This window comes from Rutidosis leptorrhynchoides, chromosome 4 (genome assembly GCF_046630445.1).
Source record: "Rutidosis leptorrhynchoides isolate AG116_Rl617_1_P2 chromosome 4, CSIRO_AGI_Rlap_v1, whole genome shotgun sequence".
Taxonomy (NCBI): Eukaryota; Viridiplantae; Streptophyta; class Magnoliopsida; order Asterales; family Asteraceae; genus Rutidosis; species Rutidosis leptorrhynchoides.
The window spans coordinates 27,806,537-27,824,445 of record NC_092336.1 but is presented as its reverse complement, the minus strand read 5'-3'; the positions used below and the strand labels follow the sequence as shown (position 1 = coordinate 27,824,445).

General features: G+C 35.4%; 1 protein-coding gene and 1 long non-coding RNA gene across 2 annotated transcripts; both read left to right on the top strand.

Moving 5' to 3' along the window:
- The first annotated feature begins 1,416 nt into the window (after positions 1–1,416).
- On the top strand, positions 1,417–4,142 carry LOC139844508 (uncharacterized). The gene is made up of 2 exons (XR_011757989.1): positions 1,417–1,647; positions 3,795–4,142. It is a non-coding gene; the product is annotated as an uncharacterized lncRNA (long non-coding RNA).
- Positions 4,143–4,602: 460 nt separating this feature from the next.
- LOC139840522 (uncharacterized) lies at positions 4,603–11,124 on the top strand. The gene is made up of 5 exons (XM_071830785.1): positions 4,603–4,618; positions 4,696–4,769; positions 5,652–5,699; positions 6,115–7,920; positions 11,071–11,124. Exons 1-5 carry the CDS (start codon positions 4,603–4,605, stop codon positions 11,122–11,124), a joined length of 1,998 nt encoding a protein of 665 aa, XP_071686886.1.
- The last annotated feature ends 6,785 nt before the right edge of the window (positions 11,125–17,909 follow it).

The window sequence follows — 17,909 nt, the reverse complement described above, 5'->3', positions numbered from 1 at the left end:
ATATTTTACAGCTTAAATTTGTTAGAAAATTAAAATTACAAATTCAATATTTGTAAGAAATTAGTTATATAGTTAAGAAAATGTTGCATCAGTAATACAAAAATGAGAAGAAACATGTGTCAAATCGAAACACAACAAGAAACGACACTTTTTGAGACTACATTCTTCGTCTTTTTCAAACGATTTTTCGTCTTAATCAAGGGCGGACCGATTTAACTCCGCTGATAGCACGCACTACCACTGAATACGTAATGCGGCAGAAATTTTTTCCCACTTTTAACTGGTGATGATATTTGATAAGAGTAAATTTTTTTTGTGGAACACTCGATAATGTAATTTTTTTTTGAGCTATTAACTAGTGACACCACTGACTACGAATGCTAAATCCGCCATTGGTCTCAATAGACGTTTTCAGACAACATGTCATCCGAAAATGATCACATTCAAACTTTTCAGAAAAGCTGACCAAAAAGCATACTTTTTTGTCATTTAGTTAGCTTTTGCGAACGACACTATGTTGTCGGGATTTATGTTTTTCTTGTAATGAAATTACATAGCGAATATATGCTAATAATAGTAACTTTTTGGAGGTGTGTGTATGTGATTTTGTGAGAAGCGTGTTAGAAATAGGGTATGATTTGACTGTCCGGATTGATTCTTGAATCGTGTATTCACTTTCTCTGTAAAGTATTTCGACCCAACGATTGTCTTGGTTTCACGAAATCTTTACAGTGATATGACAATAACGCAATTAGTATTTTTGGCAATGAAATCACTAATCAAAAATATCAAAGAGATTTTGTATGTTTATGTTGTTGTGTAATGCAGAATGCCAAAATCGAAATTAAGAAACTGTTAAATTCGGCAGTTAGGATTTGAAAGGATGTAACATTTCATTTCGGGCTAGAAAAAACTGTTATACCACAGGGCTGGAATACATTTTCACATCATAACGTATAGTGTATTTTGGTTGAGGTTCGGGGTGCTGCCCATTGGACCTCGCAAGGGGCGCAACCCCCTTGACCCTCGTAATTACGCGGCAGTTAGTAACCAACTCTTACGGGCGTGTACTCCACACTCTCCGACTCATTGTTAAGTATGACTAGCTAATGCTTGTATTTTGGAAAATCGCAATCAGCTAAAATGAACGTTGGATGACACTAAAATTACCAACAAAGCGTTATTGAAATGTTTAAGGGATCAACAAAATATGATTGAACGTTTGGTAAAAAAAAAAATTAACAATATAAAGTAATGTGTCAAAAACTGATTTGGTGTTGTTTTCAAAAAACAATGCCTCTTAACAGGGCGTTGTATAAATGTTGACGGGTGTCTTTTGTAAGGACGACGAAAAATGTAAATTAGCTACGGAGTATTTAACTTGGTCCTTATTTTGCAAAAAGATTGGCGCAAAAGGTAGCGTAGTTAGGGCACAAATAAACACATAACCTCTTTTCTACGAAATTGATCTTCTTCTTCTTCTTCTCTTTGCAAGTACAGGCATGTATTTTACTTTCATTTACAATGGATGAAAATGATGTCGATCAAGAGGAATTTGAGTTCTCGAGAAACTATTATCGGCAAAAGAACTGGAAAATCAGGGAAGAAATCTGCTCGTAACCTAAAATCGATGTCGCTGATGAACAGGTCATTATATAATATCTCCAATATTTTATTATTTATTACAGTTTTAACTACAATCTTGTTATTTATAGAGTATAATCTATAAATCAAGTATTAAGGGAGTATAAAGAAATAATGTTTGAATTACGGTTATAGTGTTAATAGATATTGTTATTATACGGTTGTAGGTCATTTCAAATGCATATCGATAATTAGATATAGGAGAAAAATATGATGTTGTGTTTGAAAAATAAATAAAAAGATGTCATTTAGAAACGGTGTCATATTTATTTCCTTTTGGATTGTAAAATAAGGCATGTTCTTCGAGCTGAGGTGTTCAATACCAAACGAAGCACGTGAAGGAAATTTCTTCATTGATCAATAGTTACAAATGCTTGTATAATAAGTGGGTATTTGAGTTGAGGTATGTATGCATTTGTTAATTACCTTATGATGTATATTTGTTGATCTAGTCTGTCTGAAAAAGATGCTCATTTGGTAATTCAGCTTCGTATATTTTTTTTTATTTTTTTTTTGGAACGGCTGACAATTTTATAAATAATACGGAGTAAAAGACTAGCAAGGAGCTAGACAACAGAAACAAACAAGAAAAGAAAATTACATAGGATTATCAAGCCAAGTTGCCCAGTTTGATGCGAACTTGCTCCTAGACTGTAACCAATAAAAATAAGTTAGTTTGATAGCATCAAATACATTAGCTAATTTAATACTACAAGCCCCAAAAGTAAAATCGTTCCTGTGTCGCCAAATCCACCATAAAGTTGCCGTGATAATGCAATAGAGTCGATGAAAACGAATACGGTTGCCTTGGAAAGCGTCGATCCAAGTAAAAAGGTCCTCCGTCGTGTAGAACATAGGCCAAGTAATATGCGTCCAATCTCTTATCTGCTGCCAGAGTCTCGATATGGTGTTACAAAACATAAAAACATGATCTCGCTCTTCGACCCCGATACTACAAGTTGGACATATGATAGAGTCAGCATTAATACCTCGAAACACAAGGTTTAATCTGTTCGGAAGGCGATTTAATAGCAATCTCCAAACAAATAAATTGACCTTGATTGGGACTACTTTTACCCATCTAGTTTTAATCGAAACCGAAGGAAGTAACACTTCATCAAAGAATGTGCGGGTACCTTTAACCGAAAGACACCATCATCCTCAATCGACCACTTCCATGTATCATCATCATCATCGTTTATGGTTGCATTTCTAACCATTTCCTGAAGCTCGAGAATGTTGCACGAAGGTGATGTGGTGCGTGACCATGAGAAAACCGACCCATTAAATCTTTCCCGAACACTTCAATTTTTGTTCGTTTCAAGACGAAATAATCTATTAAAAGAAACGGATAATGGAGAAGAACCAATCCATATATCGATCCAGAACCGTGTGTTCATGCCATTACCAAGATGTCGCTGAATAACATTGTCAGGAAGTAGCCCCTGCAATTTTAAAAACTTAACAGAGTCAACAATTGCACTCCATGTGGCTCAATATCTACAGCCTCTATCATTAAACCCCAAATCGTCACCATGAATGCCCTTTAAAATTCTCACCCAAGGTGCACTAGGATTAGTATAGGTTCGCCAGTACCACTTAACAGCGAGGGAGTAATCCCGCCAGGCTGCGTACGTCAGAGTCTGGGGTCGGATTACTCCCCCTCCCTGGTAGCCCGAACAGGGAAAAACCTTCTACATTTTACCCTTTATCGTTACAAGTTAAAAGTAAGAATACATGTGTTAATAAAAGTTTAAATTTTTAGTTTGTTATATTTACTTTGATATATATGATTCCCGTAAACAATTTTATGTGTTTGTAGTGGAACTCGAAGAAAGTGTCGTTATGCAGTCCAAGCAGGGTGAAATTTGATAACTTTTTGTGTTCCTTTATACGTTCTTTGTTAATTTTTATGCTGCTATTTGTTACACGGTCAATACAAAATATGACCCTTTTATGGTTCTCTTTGTCGAACCTGCTTAATACGCCATTGAAGCATATACAAAATGTGACTTTCTTTTCATACAGGAACTATGGATGCTATTAGGACATTAAAAAAGGAAAAAAAAAATGGCTTGCTATGCTTTGATGATATTGGGTTATTCAGCTTACTATTATTTATTTGTTTTTAATGAAGGTCTAATATGCAGGTAACTATGGCAATGGCTGAAGTACTACGAGATCAAAAATCATTCATTCATGATATATCTTAAAGTTGACCCTTTTTCAAAGGTAGTTAAGTGGGCATCTTACGGTCTCAGGTATTTGCTAATTATTCTTATGGTGGCAGTCAAAGTTTAAAACCTTGCGGGTCAGGTCGTACTGACTTGAAACACTGTTTCACTATCCATTAATACTTAGCGTGCCAAATATGATTACAAAAAGTTATGATAAAATATATAAATATGTATATTTATGTAATTTATCTGTTTGATCGTTACACATATGTTTGTAACATAACCCAAGTAGGTAATGTAGCCCGTATTGACTTTTGTTTATGATCTAGAGCTCATGTTAATAGTAATTTTAATATGTATTAATGCTCATGAAGGAGACTGATCCAACTGATAAAAGTGGATATATTAGTTAAAAGATAGCTTTGATCGGTAAAATTGGTGGGTTGGTATCAGGTCAAAATAGGTTCGGATCAAAACAAGTCTTTTTAGTACGGATCAAAACTGACGGCTTGGGTTGATCCGAAACACTTTTTGTCCAAAATTATCAGAGCTATTTTTTGTTTTGTTAATAGTTTATTCTTTAAATCTGTCAAAGAGTATAAAAACTAGTTTTTGATCAATGCAATGAGTAGGATATCTGTTAGAACAATGCACCTCGCGTGTCTTTTAAATCATTTCCTCTGTACCTTATTCTTGTTTTTTATCCATTTTACACGTCAGACGTAAACTTTTACCCAAGTTGACCTCATAAGTAAGTGAGTTTGAATTGTCATCTCCAGTTATGGTGGTTGACTTTAGTAAGTGAATCAACTTATTCGTTATAGTTTGTTTTGAGAACTATCTGTAAATCTGTAATGCTGTTTTTGTTTTTTAGAGGAACGACAGGTGCCAAAGTCAACTCATTTAGTTATTAATGGTTTGATTCTAGTTGTGGCATTTTACCTGGAGGTAAATTCAAAAACTGTGATTAGGAATAAATGGGTCATATAGACCAAAAGTAACCCAAGTTTATTTCAAATTTTAATGCATTCAACCTATCAAGCGTTGTGTCAGAAGATTAGAGATTGAAATTCTATGATTATTGTGATTTATATTGAAAAACATTTTTTGCTTTTATTCAAGAATGCCCATTGATGTATTATGTTCAGGTTTGGTGGGTTGCCAAAGGCAACAAAGGGTTTGAGAAGAGATCGACCAATTAGAGACCACCAACTGTTCACGTGGTTTACATTCTTATAACCTGAAAACGTTTCAGCAGTTCACTTTGATAGATATGACCTGTTGGGTCTTTTTTGGACAAAAAACATCTAGTTTGGTTGTCATTATTTATTAGAGTTAAGTATGAGGAATCATCTTTTGGATGAAATTGTTGGTGTGTATGAATGTGATGTGGACACAAAATTAATGTGATGGTCAGGTTTGGTACACAATATTTTTGCTTGCAGATATTTTCTCTCTCTTCTCTCTGTTTTCTCCCAACGTCCACAAAACCACCAAAAGCAGCCATCATATTGCCTGTAAAATTTCATCAAATCTGAGGATTATAGTAAGTCACCTCCACTACCTTTTTACTTGATTTTACCTAACGATCAGAACGAGACCAGTCCCACCGGCGTCGGAGATCCCACGCGCCGCCAAGAGCAACCGTCGGAGGAAAGTACCAATCCTAGATATTTCCTATAAACATCTCCGCCGACGCCGCCGCTGCCTATTACCGAAAATCAATCTTTTCTGCCGGCCTTTTTCAAGCTTTTCCGGCCTGGTTCAGCGAGTACTACAGCACCGCGAACGAATCAGTGTACGGATCAACTCTTTTATTGTTTTTTGCAGGTACCCGAACAGTCGCTGGGAGGACGAACGCCGGCAACTCTGCCGGAAGTAAGATCTCCTGCCGGTTACAGCTTTCACTCTCTTCTTCTTCGCTGTTACATGTTATTTTCTGTGTTAAACTCTGATCCTCGTGCTTATATATATTTATATTGAATATTGACTGATATAATTAATTATTTTAAGACTATAAACAAGTAGGAGTACTTTATTACTACACTGTTCGTCTGTTTACTCGTTTTCTGTGTGGGTGGTAATAGGAAAGATTCTTCACCCACTTTTATTGACTATTTTGTTATAACGTGTTTTTATTACCCTTAGTCATTATCTCTATTTTTTATTACTTTATCGATTTATTACTATTGATACTAATAATATTTTTACTTTATTATTATTATTATTAAATTATTATATCTAGTTATATTATATTACCTCCCCTACTTTATACCCTCTGTTTAATATATAGTGCAAGATAGACTCGGGTCGTAGAGATGGTCACGTGAGGTCATGTCCTTCTTACTTAGGGGCGGTTAGATCTAGAGGGTTTAGAGTTGGCAATAGGTTAGCGAACCCGGTTAAGATTAGAGTAGGTAGTTGGAATGTAGGATCTTTGACTGGCAAATCCTATGAGCTTGTTGAGACCTTACATAAAAGTAAAGTGGATATTTTGTGTGTTCAAGAAACCAGATGGAAGGGTCAAGAGGCGGTTGACATTGACGACTATAGGTTGTGGTTTTCGGGTTCCAAGGTAGCTAGAAACGGGGTAGGAGTCATTTTAGGACATCCGTATAAGGATAATATTGTGGGCGTAGGTAGAGTTAGTGATAGGATTATGTCAATAAGATTAGTTATCCAGGAAGGGACTTACATGGTCATTAGCGCTTATGCACCTCACGCTGGTTTGGGTGAAGATGAAAAAAGAAGCTTTTGGGATTCGTTAGATGAAGTCGTGAGGAGTTGCCCCGCTGACCATCGCTTACTTATTGGGGGTGACCTTAATGGTCATATAGGCACGGATTCAGAAGGATATACGGGTGTCCATGGGGGCTTTGGGTACGGAGTTCGAAATGAAGAAGGACGCTCCATTCTCGATTTCGCTGTTGCCCATGATTTGGTTGTTGCAAACTCTTTCTTCAGGAAGACGGAAGCTCAACTAGCTACTTTCCACAGTGGGGGCCATAGTACCCAGATTGACTATTTGCTGCTTCGCAAAGGGGAGCTTAGGGCTTGCAGAGACTGTAGAGTTCTGACCACCTGGACCTGTTCCACCCAACATAGATTATTGGTCATGGACCTGGCCCTGCAGAGACGGGCTACCAGGAGCGCGAGACCCGTCCAACCTAGGATCCTATGGAAGAATCTAAATGGAGTGAAAGCCGAAACTTTTAAAGCTTTGGTTTTGGAAAGAGTAGAGGCAGGAGTGGAAATTGCTACTCATGGTGACGCGGATCAGATGTGGAATAGTCTGGCTTCCACTATTAGAGATGTAGCCAAGGAAGCCTTAGGTGTGGTAGTAGGGACATCGCGAGGACACAAACCTGGTAGAGAATCATGGTGGATTAGCGATGAGGTCCAAACCAAAATCGCGCTTAAGCAACTAAGGTTTAGGGAGCTCATTACTTGCAGGGAGGGAACACTTGAGGATAGAACTAGGGCTGAAGAGAGATATAAAGAAGCCAAAAGGGAAGCTAAGAAGGCTGTTGCACGTGCAAAAGATAAAGCGTATGAAGATTTGTATAAGAAACTAGACTCTAAAGAAGGAGCTAATGATATCTACAGGATTGCAAAAGCTAGAGAGCATAGGAGGAGGGATATAGATAACATCAAGTTTATCAAAGATGAATCCGGTCACACCATTGTGAAGGAAGACGAAATAAGGAAAAGATGGGAATGGTACTTCTCATCTCTTTTCGTTGGTGGAGGACCCGGGCGCCAAGAGGACCCGCGAGACTCGGGTATAGGACAATTCCAGAACAACAGTTTCTGTAGGAGGATCAGGCATGAAGAAGTAAGATTGGCACTACGAAAGATGGGTAGAAACAAAGCTGTTGGACCAGACCAGATCCCAATAGAGGCGTGGCGGTGCCTCGGCGAGGATGGTGTTAGGTGGCTAACGTGTCTTTTCAATAAGACGTTTAGAAGCTATAAAATGCCCATAGAATGGAGACGCAGCGAGATTATACCCATCTTCAAAAATAAAGGGGATGCCCAAATCTGCGGTAGCTACAGAGGCATAAAATTACTTAGTCATACCATGAAGCTTTGGGAAAGGGTAATTGAGACTAGACTTCGACGCGAAACTACAGTTTCAGAAAACCAATTTGGTTTCATGCCAGGACGCTCCGCGATGGAGGCAATTCATATTATAAGAAGCGTTATGGAGAAGTATAGGGAAAAACAAAAGAACTTAGAGATGGCCTTCTTAGACTTAGAAAAGGCCTATGACTGTGTTCCGCGAAAGTTGATCTGGAAGACCCTTAATGTTAGAGGTATTCCAAGTAGATATATTAGAGCTATTATGGATATGTACGAAGGGGCGAAGTCGTGCGTTCGGACACCTGTGGGAAACACAGAGTATTTTCCAATAACAGTTGGTCTGCACCAGGGATCTGCCCTTAGCCCTTTCCTTTTCGCTTTGATCCTCGACGAGCTGTCTCGAGGAATACAAGAGAACATCCCTTGGAGTCTGATTTTTGCCGATGATATTGTGCTTGTTGCGGATTCCAAAGAAGAGCTTAATAGAAGACTAGAACAATGGAGGGAGGCCTTAGAACAAAATGGCCTACGAATCAGCAGGCAAAAGACGGAATATCTTAGGTGTGATTTCGGCAGGGTTGAAGATGAACAAAATTCTGGAGTAAATATCAGCATTGGAGGCCAGATCTTGCATCCACAAGATTCGTTTAGATATCTAGGCTCGGTCCTCCACAAATCGGGGAGGATAGACGATGATGTGACCCATCGTATTAAGGTAGGTTGGTTGAAGTGGAGGGCAGCGAAAGGGGTATTGTGCGACAAGAAGATACCACTCAAATTGAAAGGGAAATTCCTCAAGGTGGCAATCAGACCCGCCATGTTGTACGGATCAGAATGTTGGCCTATGACGAAGGCCCAAGAGAGAAGGATGGAGGTGGCAGAAATGAGGATGCTTAGGTGGACGTGTGGTAAAACCATGCTAGATATGATCCCAAATGGTGTGTTTAGGGAAAAACTTGGAATCAGTAGCATCATCGACAAGCTAAGAGAAGAACGACTTCGTTGGTTTGGGCATGTGATGAGACGACCACGTATTGCCCCGGTTAGGAGAGTTGAGGCACTCACGGTCGATGGTGTAAGGAGAAGGGGTAGACCTACTCGTAGGTGGATGGATAGACTAAGACTCGACATGAGGGAGCTTTCGTTGACCGAGGACATGACTTCTGATAGGGATGCGTGGAGGGCTAGAATAAGAATAGTCGAGTAGGATTACTTTCTTTTATGTATTATTATTATTATTATTATTATTATTATTATTATTATTATTATTATTTCCTATTTGTACTATAATTAGGATTAGGATTATTTTTAGTTGTTTTATTACTGTTATTATTCTTACTATTACTATTATTAGTATTACTATTGTTATTATTATTATTATTATTATTATTTGTTTCACTATTAATTATTAGTGTATTAGTATTTGTTTTACAAATATATATTACTATTAATATTTATATGAACTATTATTATTACTATTATTTGTATTACTATTACTATCGTTTTTATTAGTTTTATGTACTATTATTATTATCATTAAATGAGTATGTTTTCGGTATCTTTGGTTTTGGATGTATGCATGCTTGCTGGGTTGTTTGTACGTATGCACGTAGGTCCATGTATGTTTGTATGCATGCATGCTTGCATGCATGTATGTAGGTTTTGTAATGAAAGTATGATGTAGTTACACACGTTTTTGTATGTTTGTTTTTTATGTATGTTTATATGGTGTTAGGTATGTATGTATGCATGTTTTTACTTGTCTGTAGGTGTGGTATATTCACTCATGTATGTATGTTTTGCTATTAGGTTTATGTAGGACTGGGTGTTTTTGCTATGTATGTATGGTTGTTTGTGTGGCTTTATACGTAGGTTGGTCCTTTCTTGTACGTAGGTATGTCTCATGTATGTACGTAGGTATGTCTGGTGTATGGTTGTATGTAGGTTTATGTATGTGTGTATGTATGTACGTATGTATGCATGTATGTATGATCAGGTGATTCGCATCGCTCGGTGCATCTTGGGACCATTATGGCTGAGGACGACTTCCCTTGCTCTAGAGCTTGGTTGGTTTCTTTTAGTTGGGTGGTTTCGGGGGTGTCTACCGTAAAGGTGCATGAGTGGTTTTTGGTTTGCTAAGGGTGGTTGGCTCTTTGCTTGCGCAACAACTTCCACCCGGCATGCCCTCGAGTTGCTGTCCACAAGGTCTTTTGGCTATTTTTATTGAGGCAACGACAAGCGCCGTTTTAGTGGCGTCTTGACTGCCGCTCAGAGCCTAAATTGATTTCTCATGCGTGCTTTAAACCCATGAAAATTTGATTCTACCATTTTCATGGCGTCTCCCTTTTTTTTTTCTTTTTTTTTTTTTTTTTTTATTATTTTTTTATCTATATTTTTATTTATTTATTTTTATTTTTCTATTTTATTTATTTATTTATTTATTTTTTTTTAACTTATCTTAAAAAAAAAAAAAAAAAAAAAAAAAAAAAAATTCTTTTTAGCCGGAGGTCCTCACGGAAGCAATCTCTCTACCTGGAGTAGAGAGGGGGATGAATTTCCCTTTCCTATGGGTGGAGAATTCCTTTTCTCGACTCGTGGTAAAGGAAACGACTTCTCTTCTAGTTTAGGGTAGAGGAAGGATTGTCTACATCTTACCTCCTCCATACCCCGCAGGCGCGGGATTGGGTATTGTTGTTGTTGTTGTTGTTGTTGTTGTTGTAATGTTAGTTGACAATGATGGAAGCTATTAAGTCTTTTATTGAGCATTAGAGGGACCATGTGTTAGTTACATTGCTACTTTCAGCGTACAATGAGTGACCAGTTGATGGACCATTTTGTTTGTTACATTCAGAGGCGGAACTTCAAGGGAGGCGTGGCAGGGTGCTAGCCCTTCCAGTCTTTTGCATTATTAGTATAAGTTTGATATTATATAACTTTAAAAAATAGAATTTTTATAAATTAACCCTTCCAAAAATTTATAATTAGCCCATCCAAAAGATTAGTCCAGCCCAGCCCTCTCAAGCTTCATGTGAAGTTGAGTTATTAGCGTAGCCCCATCCCATTTAAAAATTCTGGATTTTATTGCAGTGGCGGAAGCAGAAATTTTTTCCACCGGGGGCGAATTTTTTTTTTTTAAGACGTACATTTTTTTACCCAAAATATGAAGGTTTTTGGGCGAAATTTGAGAGTTTTTGGGCAAAATGTGGAGGTTTTGGGTTAGTTGTGAAGGTTTTGGGACAAAATATGGAGACTTTGGGGCAAAAAATTTTTCACGGGGGGCATAATCGAAAAACCCAAAATTTTTACACTAAAAATTGAAAATCCACTGGGGGCGGTTGCCCCCCTCTGCCCCTTCTAATTTTCACCCCTGTTTTATTGCATCTAGCTTGATGATTTACATTGAAAAAGATATTGCAAAAAGATTTGTGTCATAAGTGACTTTAAAGACCTGAAAGGTCGTCGAGCCGAGTTGTAATTTCTTTTTGCTTTAACGTCTATGTGACTATGTCTTTGTCTTATTTCATGGTACATGTATGAACTCTTTATATGCATATTTATGTGTTTTGATTTATGTTGGAACATTTTCGCCCTCTCAATAGTAAATTTCAAGATCCGCCGATGGTTACATTCCTACTTTCGAACCATTTACGGGTACATTGTCTAGCGTGGGATTGAATGTGTTTGGATTAGGTGTAGACTTGTAGTAATTTACTGGTTTGGGTTGGTTTCATCACCTTACTAGAAACTGTGATCAGGACCTTGTGGAACATACTAACCTCCCTAGAACCAAACTAGTTAGGTAAGGTAAGGTTAAGCCTAAACTTCCCGTTTCATACTAAGCTGCCTAGAATGATTGAGATATGAAAATGGGATAAGAGCATTAACATAATAGAGCCCATGTGTCATTTGCTAATGAAACTAACTAGAAGTTAATATATAGGTACTAGTACCAAAGCCCGCACGATACATAATTGTAATAAATACACTACACAATTCTTGACAATGCATACAGAGATTGCTTCCGAATGGACCTCTGGTCAATAAATAGGTTAAAAAAGCGTGTGACGCCATCAGTGTTGTAAAAGTCGGCCGACTTGGCCGACGCGTCGGCCGATGCGTCGTTTTTTTGGGTTCTCCTTCCCCTTTTTTCTGAAAACGACTCAAAAGACGGTCAAAGCTAAAAGTTCGTTCAAAGACGGTCAAAGTTGGTCAAAAACGGTCAAAATCATTCAAATTTTTTTCAAGATGTGATATGTTTTAAAATTAGGGTACGTTTTCATTTTTTGAGCCGCTCTTTTCTCTGTGTCCTTACTGATTATGTGCTCGGTAACATTAATTAAGTTTGAAGTTTGATTATATTTAATTTCAAGTTCTTATTTAAGAAATTTATGGTACAGAATCAACTATTTTATACATATATAAATATATATTTAAGAAATTATCAATAAAGTCAATGTTGGTCAACGACCGATGCGTCCCCGACTCGGCCGACGCGTCCTTTTTAGGTCTCGACCGATGCGTCCCCGACTCGCGACTTTTACAACCTTGGACGCCATAAAAATGGTAGAATCAAATTTTCACGAGTTTTAAACCTGTCTAACGTTCAATTTAGGCTCTAAGCGGCAGTCAAGTTGTTTATAAATCGACGTTTGCTGTTGACTCGATTAATAGAGTCATACGATATATATAATAAATGTATTAAATAGTTGTATTGTATAACTCATTAATACATGTAACAGATTTATTGAAAAGTGTGGTGAGAATATCACTACCAATATAATTTTGCAAGAGTGCTCTCAATGGTGACAAACTTATTTTCCAGGACTAGCTGTCACATCAACACTTTCTTACTAGTACTAACTCAGGACTAAACACTACTAACAGTGACATACCTTCTAAAAAAATTAGGTTCTACTATATTATTTTTAATTAATTAATTAAGTGTACACGTAAAAAAGCAAAAAGTACAACTTAATATACATATGTATCCGTCCAGCAACATTTCAGACGAAGACATTCAATCGGACGAAGTGGAGGGCGGAGGGCTGGGCTGACCTGGGTGGCTCGCTGTCAACAGCGCCCATGTGAGCACTTATTTAAGAATCGAAGTAGTTGTTTTCAAGTTCTTTTCCTTTTTTATTTACATAATGAATGATATCAAATAAAGCTGTAAAGGTATTTTCATGAATCAATATTGCGACTCAAATTTGTTCAATCTATCTATCTATCTATAGATTCTATTATATTCTTAAAATGATGACATCATAAATAAGCTTTTTCCTTTACAAAAGAAAATCAAAAAATAAAAAGAAAAATTTTTAGGCCATGTTGATGATGTCATAAATAATATTATTTTAAAGCTAATTACTTTTTTAATTTTTATAATGATGATGTCATAATTATATATTAATTTAATTAAATAAATAATACGAAATCTTTTATAAAAGAAAATATTAATCTCTCCTAAATTGTAAATTTTAATTTTCTAAAAAAATTTAAAAGACATTTATTATTACTAATAATAATAATTATTATTAAAATATAAATATTTAACTTTGAGCGAACTTTATTATTATTATTATTTACTTTTGATATAAGAATTATAATTATAATTATAACTATTATATTATTAATATTCAAATATGGATTCTTTTTACGAAATTAATTACGTTACATGTGTATGCGAAAATACATGTCTCTATATATTTGTAAAAACAACGACAAGTTTCTTAGTCAAACGGGTCATTAAAACAAATGACTTTAACATTTACATTCACTTAATACCTAAAATATGTCATTAAATTGTTTCGTTTAAATAAACCCGTGATTTCACGGGTCATTTCACTAGTTTATTTACATTTTTCAAGATTTAACTATGGTTAAAAAGAACTATTATAATTCGTTTATTTTAAAATAAACATGCTTGTTATTAGTTTTCATTAACTCTTAATAAAAATAGACACCCCTATTGACTCTACGTTTCTATGTGCCAACTATAAGCGTATAAGTACCAAATTTGCATCATTTTTATGCCCTTCTAAGAAAAATACAAACATATCCTTTTCTATTTTTATTTTATTTTCATTTTTGACAATAAATTAGAGTAATAAAACTAGTTAGAGGAATAACTAGTGATTAAGGCCACAAATTCTTATGTTTTATCTTTTTTTTTATTTACTATATACTATATACTTTATATTGAAAAATATAATTTAATCATTAATAATAGATACATTATAATCAGTGGCGAATTCAGGATTTTTTTTTCACTGGGGATAAAAAAAATTTAAACTATAGCAATTTTTTTTTTTGGTAAAATATGGAATTTTTTGCAAAATTTGGAGGTTTTTAGGCAAATTATGGAGGTTTTGGGGCAAAATTTGAAGGTTTGTGGGTAAAATTTGAAGGTTTTTGAACAAAATTTGGAGAATTTTGGGCAAAATTTGAAGGTTTTAGAGCAAAATATGTAGGTTTTGGGGCAAAAAAATCCACCGGGGGCAAAGTCAAAAAATTCAAAATTTTTACACTGAAAATTGCAAATTCACTGGGAGCGGGCGTCCCACCCTACCCCCACATAAGTCCGCCACTGATTATAGTTATGTTTTTTCATTTGTTTGGTAGTAGTACAATGAAAGGACCCGTTCATATCGATTATAAACGATTCACAATAGTTGATTACATCGCGAGGTACTTGACCTCTATATGATACATTTTACAAACATTGCATTCGTTTTTAAAAGACATATACTCTCATTACATCGAAAGTTGACGGCATGCATACCATTTCATAATGTATCCAACTATAATTGACTTAATAATAATCTTGATGAATTCAACGACTCGAATGCAACGTCTTTTGAAATATGTCATTAATGACTCCAAGTAATATCTCTAAAATGAGCAAATGCACAGCGGAAGATTTCTTTCATACCTGAGAATAAACATGCTTTAAAGTGTCAACCAAAAGGTTGGTGAGTTCATTAGTTTAACATAAATAATCATTTCCATCATTTTAATAGACCACAAGATTTTCATTTTCATTTCTCATAAATATACGTCCCATGCATAGAGACAAAATTCATTCATATGGATTGAACACATGGTAACCGACATTAACAAGATGCATATAAGAATATCCCCTATCATTCCGGGACATCCATCGGACATGATAAAACAACATCGAAGTACTAAAGTGTAGTGACCCGTCGTAATCCATCTGGACGAAGTCTTCAACAGCTGGTCCCATTGCGAGGTTCTGACCTCTATATGCCATGAACGACTCCATGTAATATGAGCAAATGCACAGCGGAAGATTTCTTTCATACCTGAGAATAAACATGCTTTAAAGTGTCAACCAAAAGGTTGGTGAGTTCATAAGTTTATCATAAACAATAAAATTCATCATTTTGATAGACCACAAGATGTAAATACAGTACACCTATCTCGTGTACGAAACCATTTTTCATAATGCTTAGCAGAGTAGGTTCGTATCCTTTTCTCCCCCGTAGGTTGCCTCGCGATTTTTAATAATCGTACACATATCTCGTGCACAAAAATAACATACACATAACCTGTGTATAAAATCATTCTCTCGATACATAACATTCACTTTACTTTCATTGCTTGGCTTGGTAACCGACCTTAACATATAATGCGCATCAATAATATCCCCAAAACATAACATCTCGTCTGTATAAATATATAAACTTCGAAGTACTAAACACCACGCCCACTAGCTCTTCCGTCTAGTGAACATTCTGGGTGGGGGTGTTAAACTCGGTAGCTACCTTTAGGATTCGAGTGAATTAGGGCCATACCCGATTCTAATTCTTAGGTTACCAAGCAATAATAATCAGGGAAAAAATATTCATATCAATGGTGGCAATTATCACGTCCACATAATTCAATGGTGGCAATTATCATGTTCACATAATTCATTCGAGGAATGTTTTGCTTGTGTCTAATCTCGTCAAACATTTAGAAAAGCATTTCATGCATTCTCAGTTCAAAATATATTTCAAAAGCATTTAATAAAGCAGTTGTAAAAGCAGCGCATGTATTCTGAGTCCCAAAAATGTAAAGAGCAAAAGGGAATCAAATGAACTCACAATACTGTATTTTGTAGTAAAAATACGTATGACGACATTGAACAATGCAGGATTTGCCTTGGATTCACGAACCTATATATATATATATATATATATATATATATATATATATATATATATATATATATATATATATATATATTAACACACATAATTGTAGTCGAACAAATTTATATATTATATCTTAAATTATATATCTTATATATTTAGTTTGTATATCCATTTGAGATAATTAATATTTAGATAGTTTTATATATATATGTGATTAGTATTATGTTGAAAATCAATAATTTGTTATATGCAAATATTTATATAATTAGTGTTAATACGTTTATTCTATAATTTTATGTAATACTAATATATTATGTATCAAATATATTTTTATGTGTCTAATATTTCTTAGATAAATAATGTTAATAATAATAATAATAATAATAATAATAATAATAATAATAATAATAATATAATAATAATAATAATAATAATAATAATAAGGTAATAATAATAATAAGTAAATAAATAAATAAATAACTACCTCACAACAGTAGCTCTTTAAAAATGCCCAAGTCCGGGTTTGAACCCGCGACGTCCCGCTAACCCGTAAACACCCTTAAACCAACGAACCAACAATTTGTTTTGGTATTAACTCGCATGATTAACTAGTTCATCTTCATCAAACACTTATCGTCTCATTATTCTTATCATGATCTAATATCATCATCATTCTAATATCATAATCAAATTATAATCATAATCGTAATTATATCATAATGATCATAATACCATCGGCATCAATATGTAACCCATCCATATCATGATCATAACGTCATCATCTCACGACCCTAATATTGTTTAATCATCATCATTAACTATATCCTAATTCGTTAATCATTTATCCTCATTAACATCATAAACCTAACCGTGATCATCCTCATCATTACCGTCCTAATCGATCATTATCTTATATCATTAAGCTTCTCATCATCATTTGCCTTGTCACAAAATCATCATCACCATTTAATCTTCACTCGTTCATCGTCATTTCATTACCAATTACCATCACTCTTGGTTTTATCATAAAAATCACGATTTTAATAATCCTAATAAAAATTGAGTTCGGTCCAATTATTTGATTAGTCTCTCTACTTGGTTGACTCAATAGCTAAAATGGAATATGGCCCAACACTCATAAGTTTTTCGGCCCTATAAAGGATTCAGTGGTATTCGGCTCACATGGGACATATGGTAGCTCAATTGTGGTTAACGTCGGCAGAAAAGAACTAAAACACTCACAAGGAATTCGGTAAATCATCATTCATACCTCACCCATTATGTGTATGTTGTCCCACATGTTCCTAACCCATTTGACCACCTTTTCCTACTAATTCTATAACTTCCTCACTTGGCCCAAGATAAATTCTATCCCACCGAATTTTCTGTTGGCTTATTCTATTTCCACAAAAGCATCGCATGGTTCAAACAAATACATGTGGTTGTAATTAATAATGTGACACTCACCTTGGGATCCCTTTGGTCGGCCATCCATGAGGTTATGTAATAGATAACTTAATTATATATAAAAAAAAATATAGGAATAAAGGCTGCTGCATTATTTGCCATTGTGGATTAAGAATATATAATAGGTGTGCATCAGAAAGAATAAACTCAAGGATTTCGGATTGCAGAAAGAAGGAGAGAAAAAAAAATATAACGATGGTGGTTTGATAGTGGATGTTCAACAAGTAACCAGAAATAAACGAAGATGTAGTAGTAGTAACAGCAGGTGAAGGTTGGTGCTCGTTTATTACGAATGGAGTAACAGATGAGTAGCCGATTTGGTTGTAATGGCCATGGTGGGCGACTAGGAGAGAGAGGAAGAGAGAGAGTGATGTGGTTG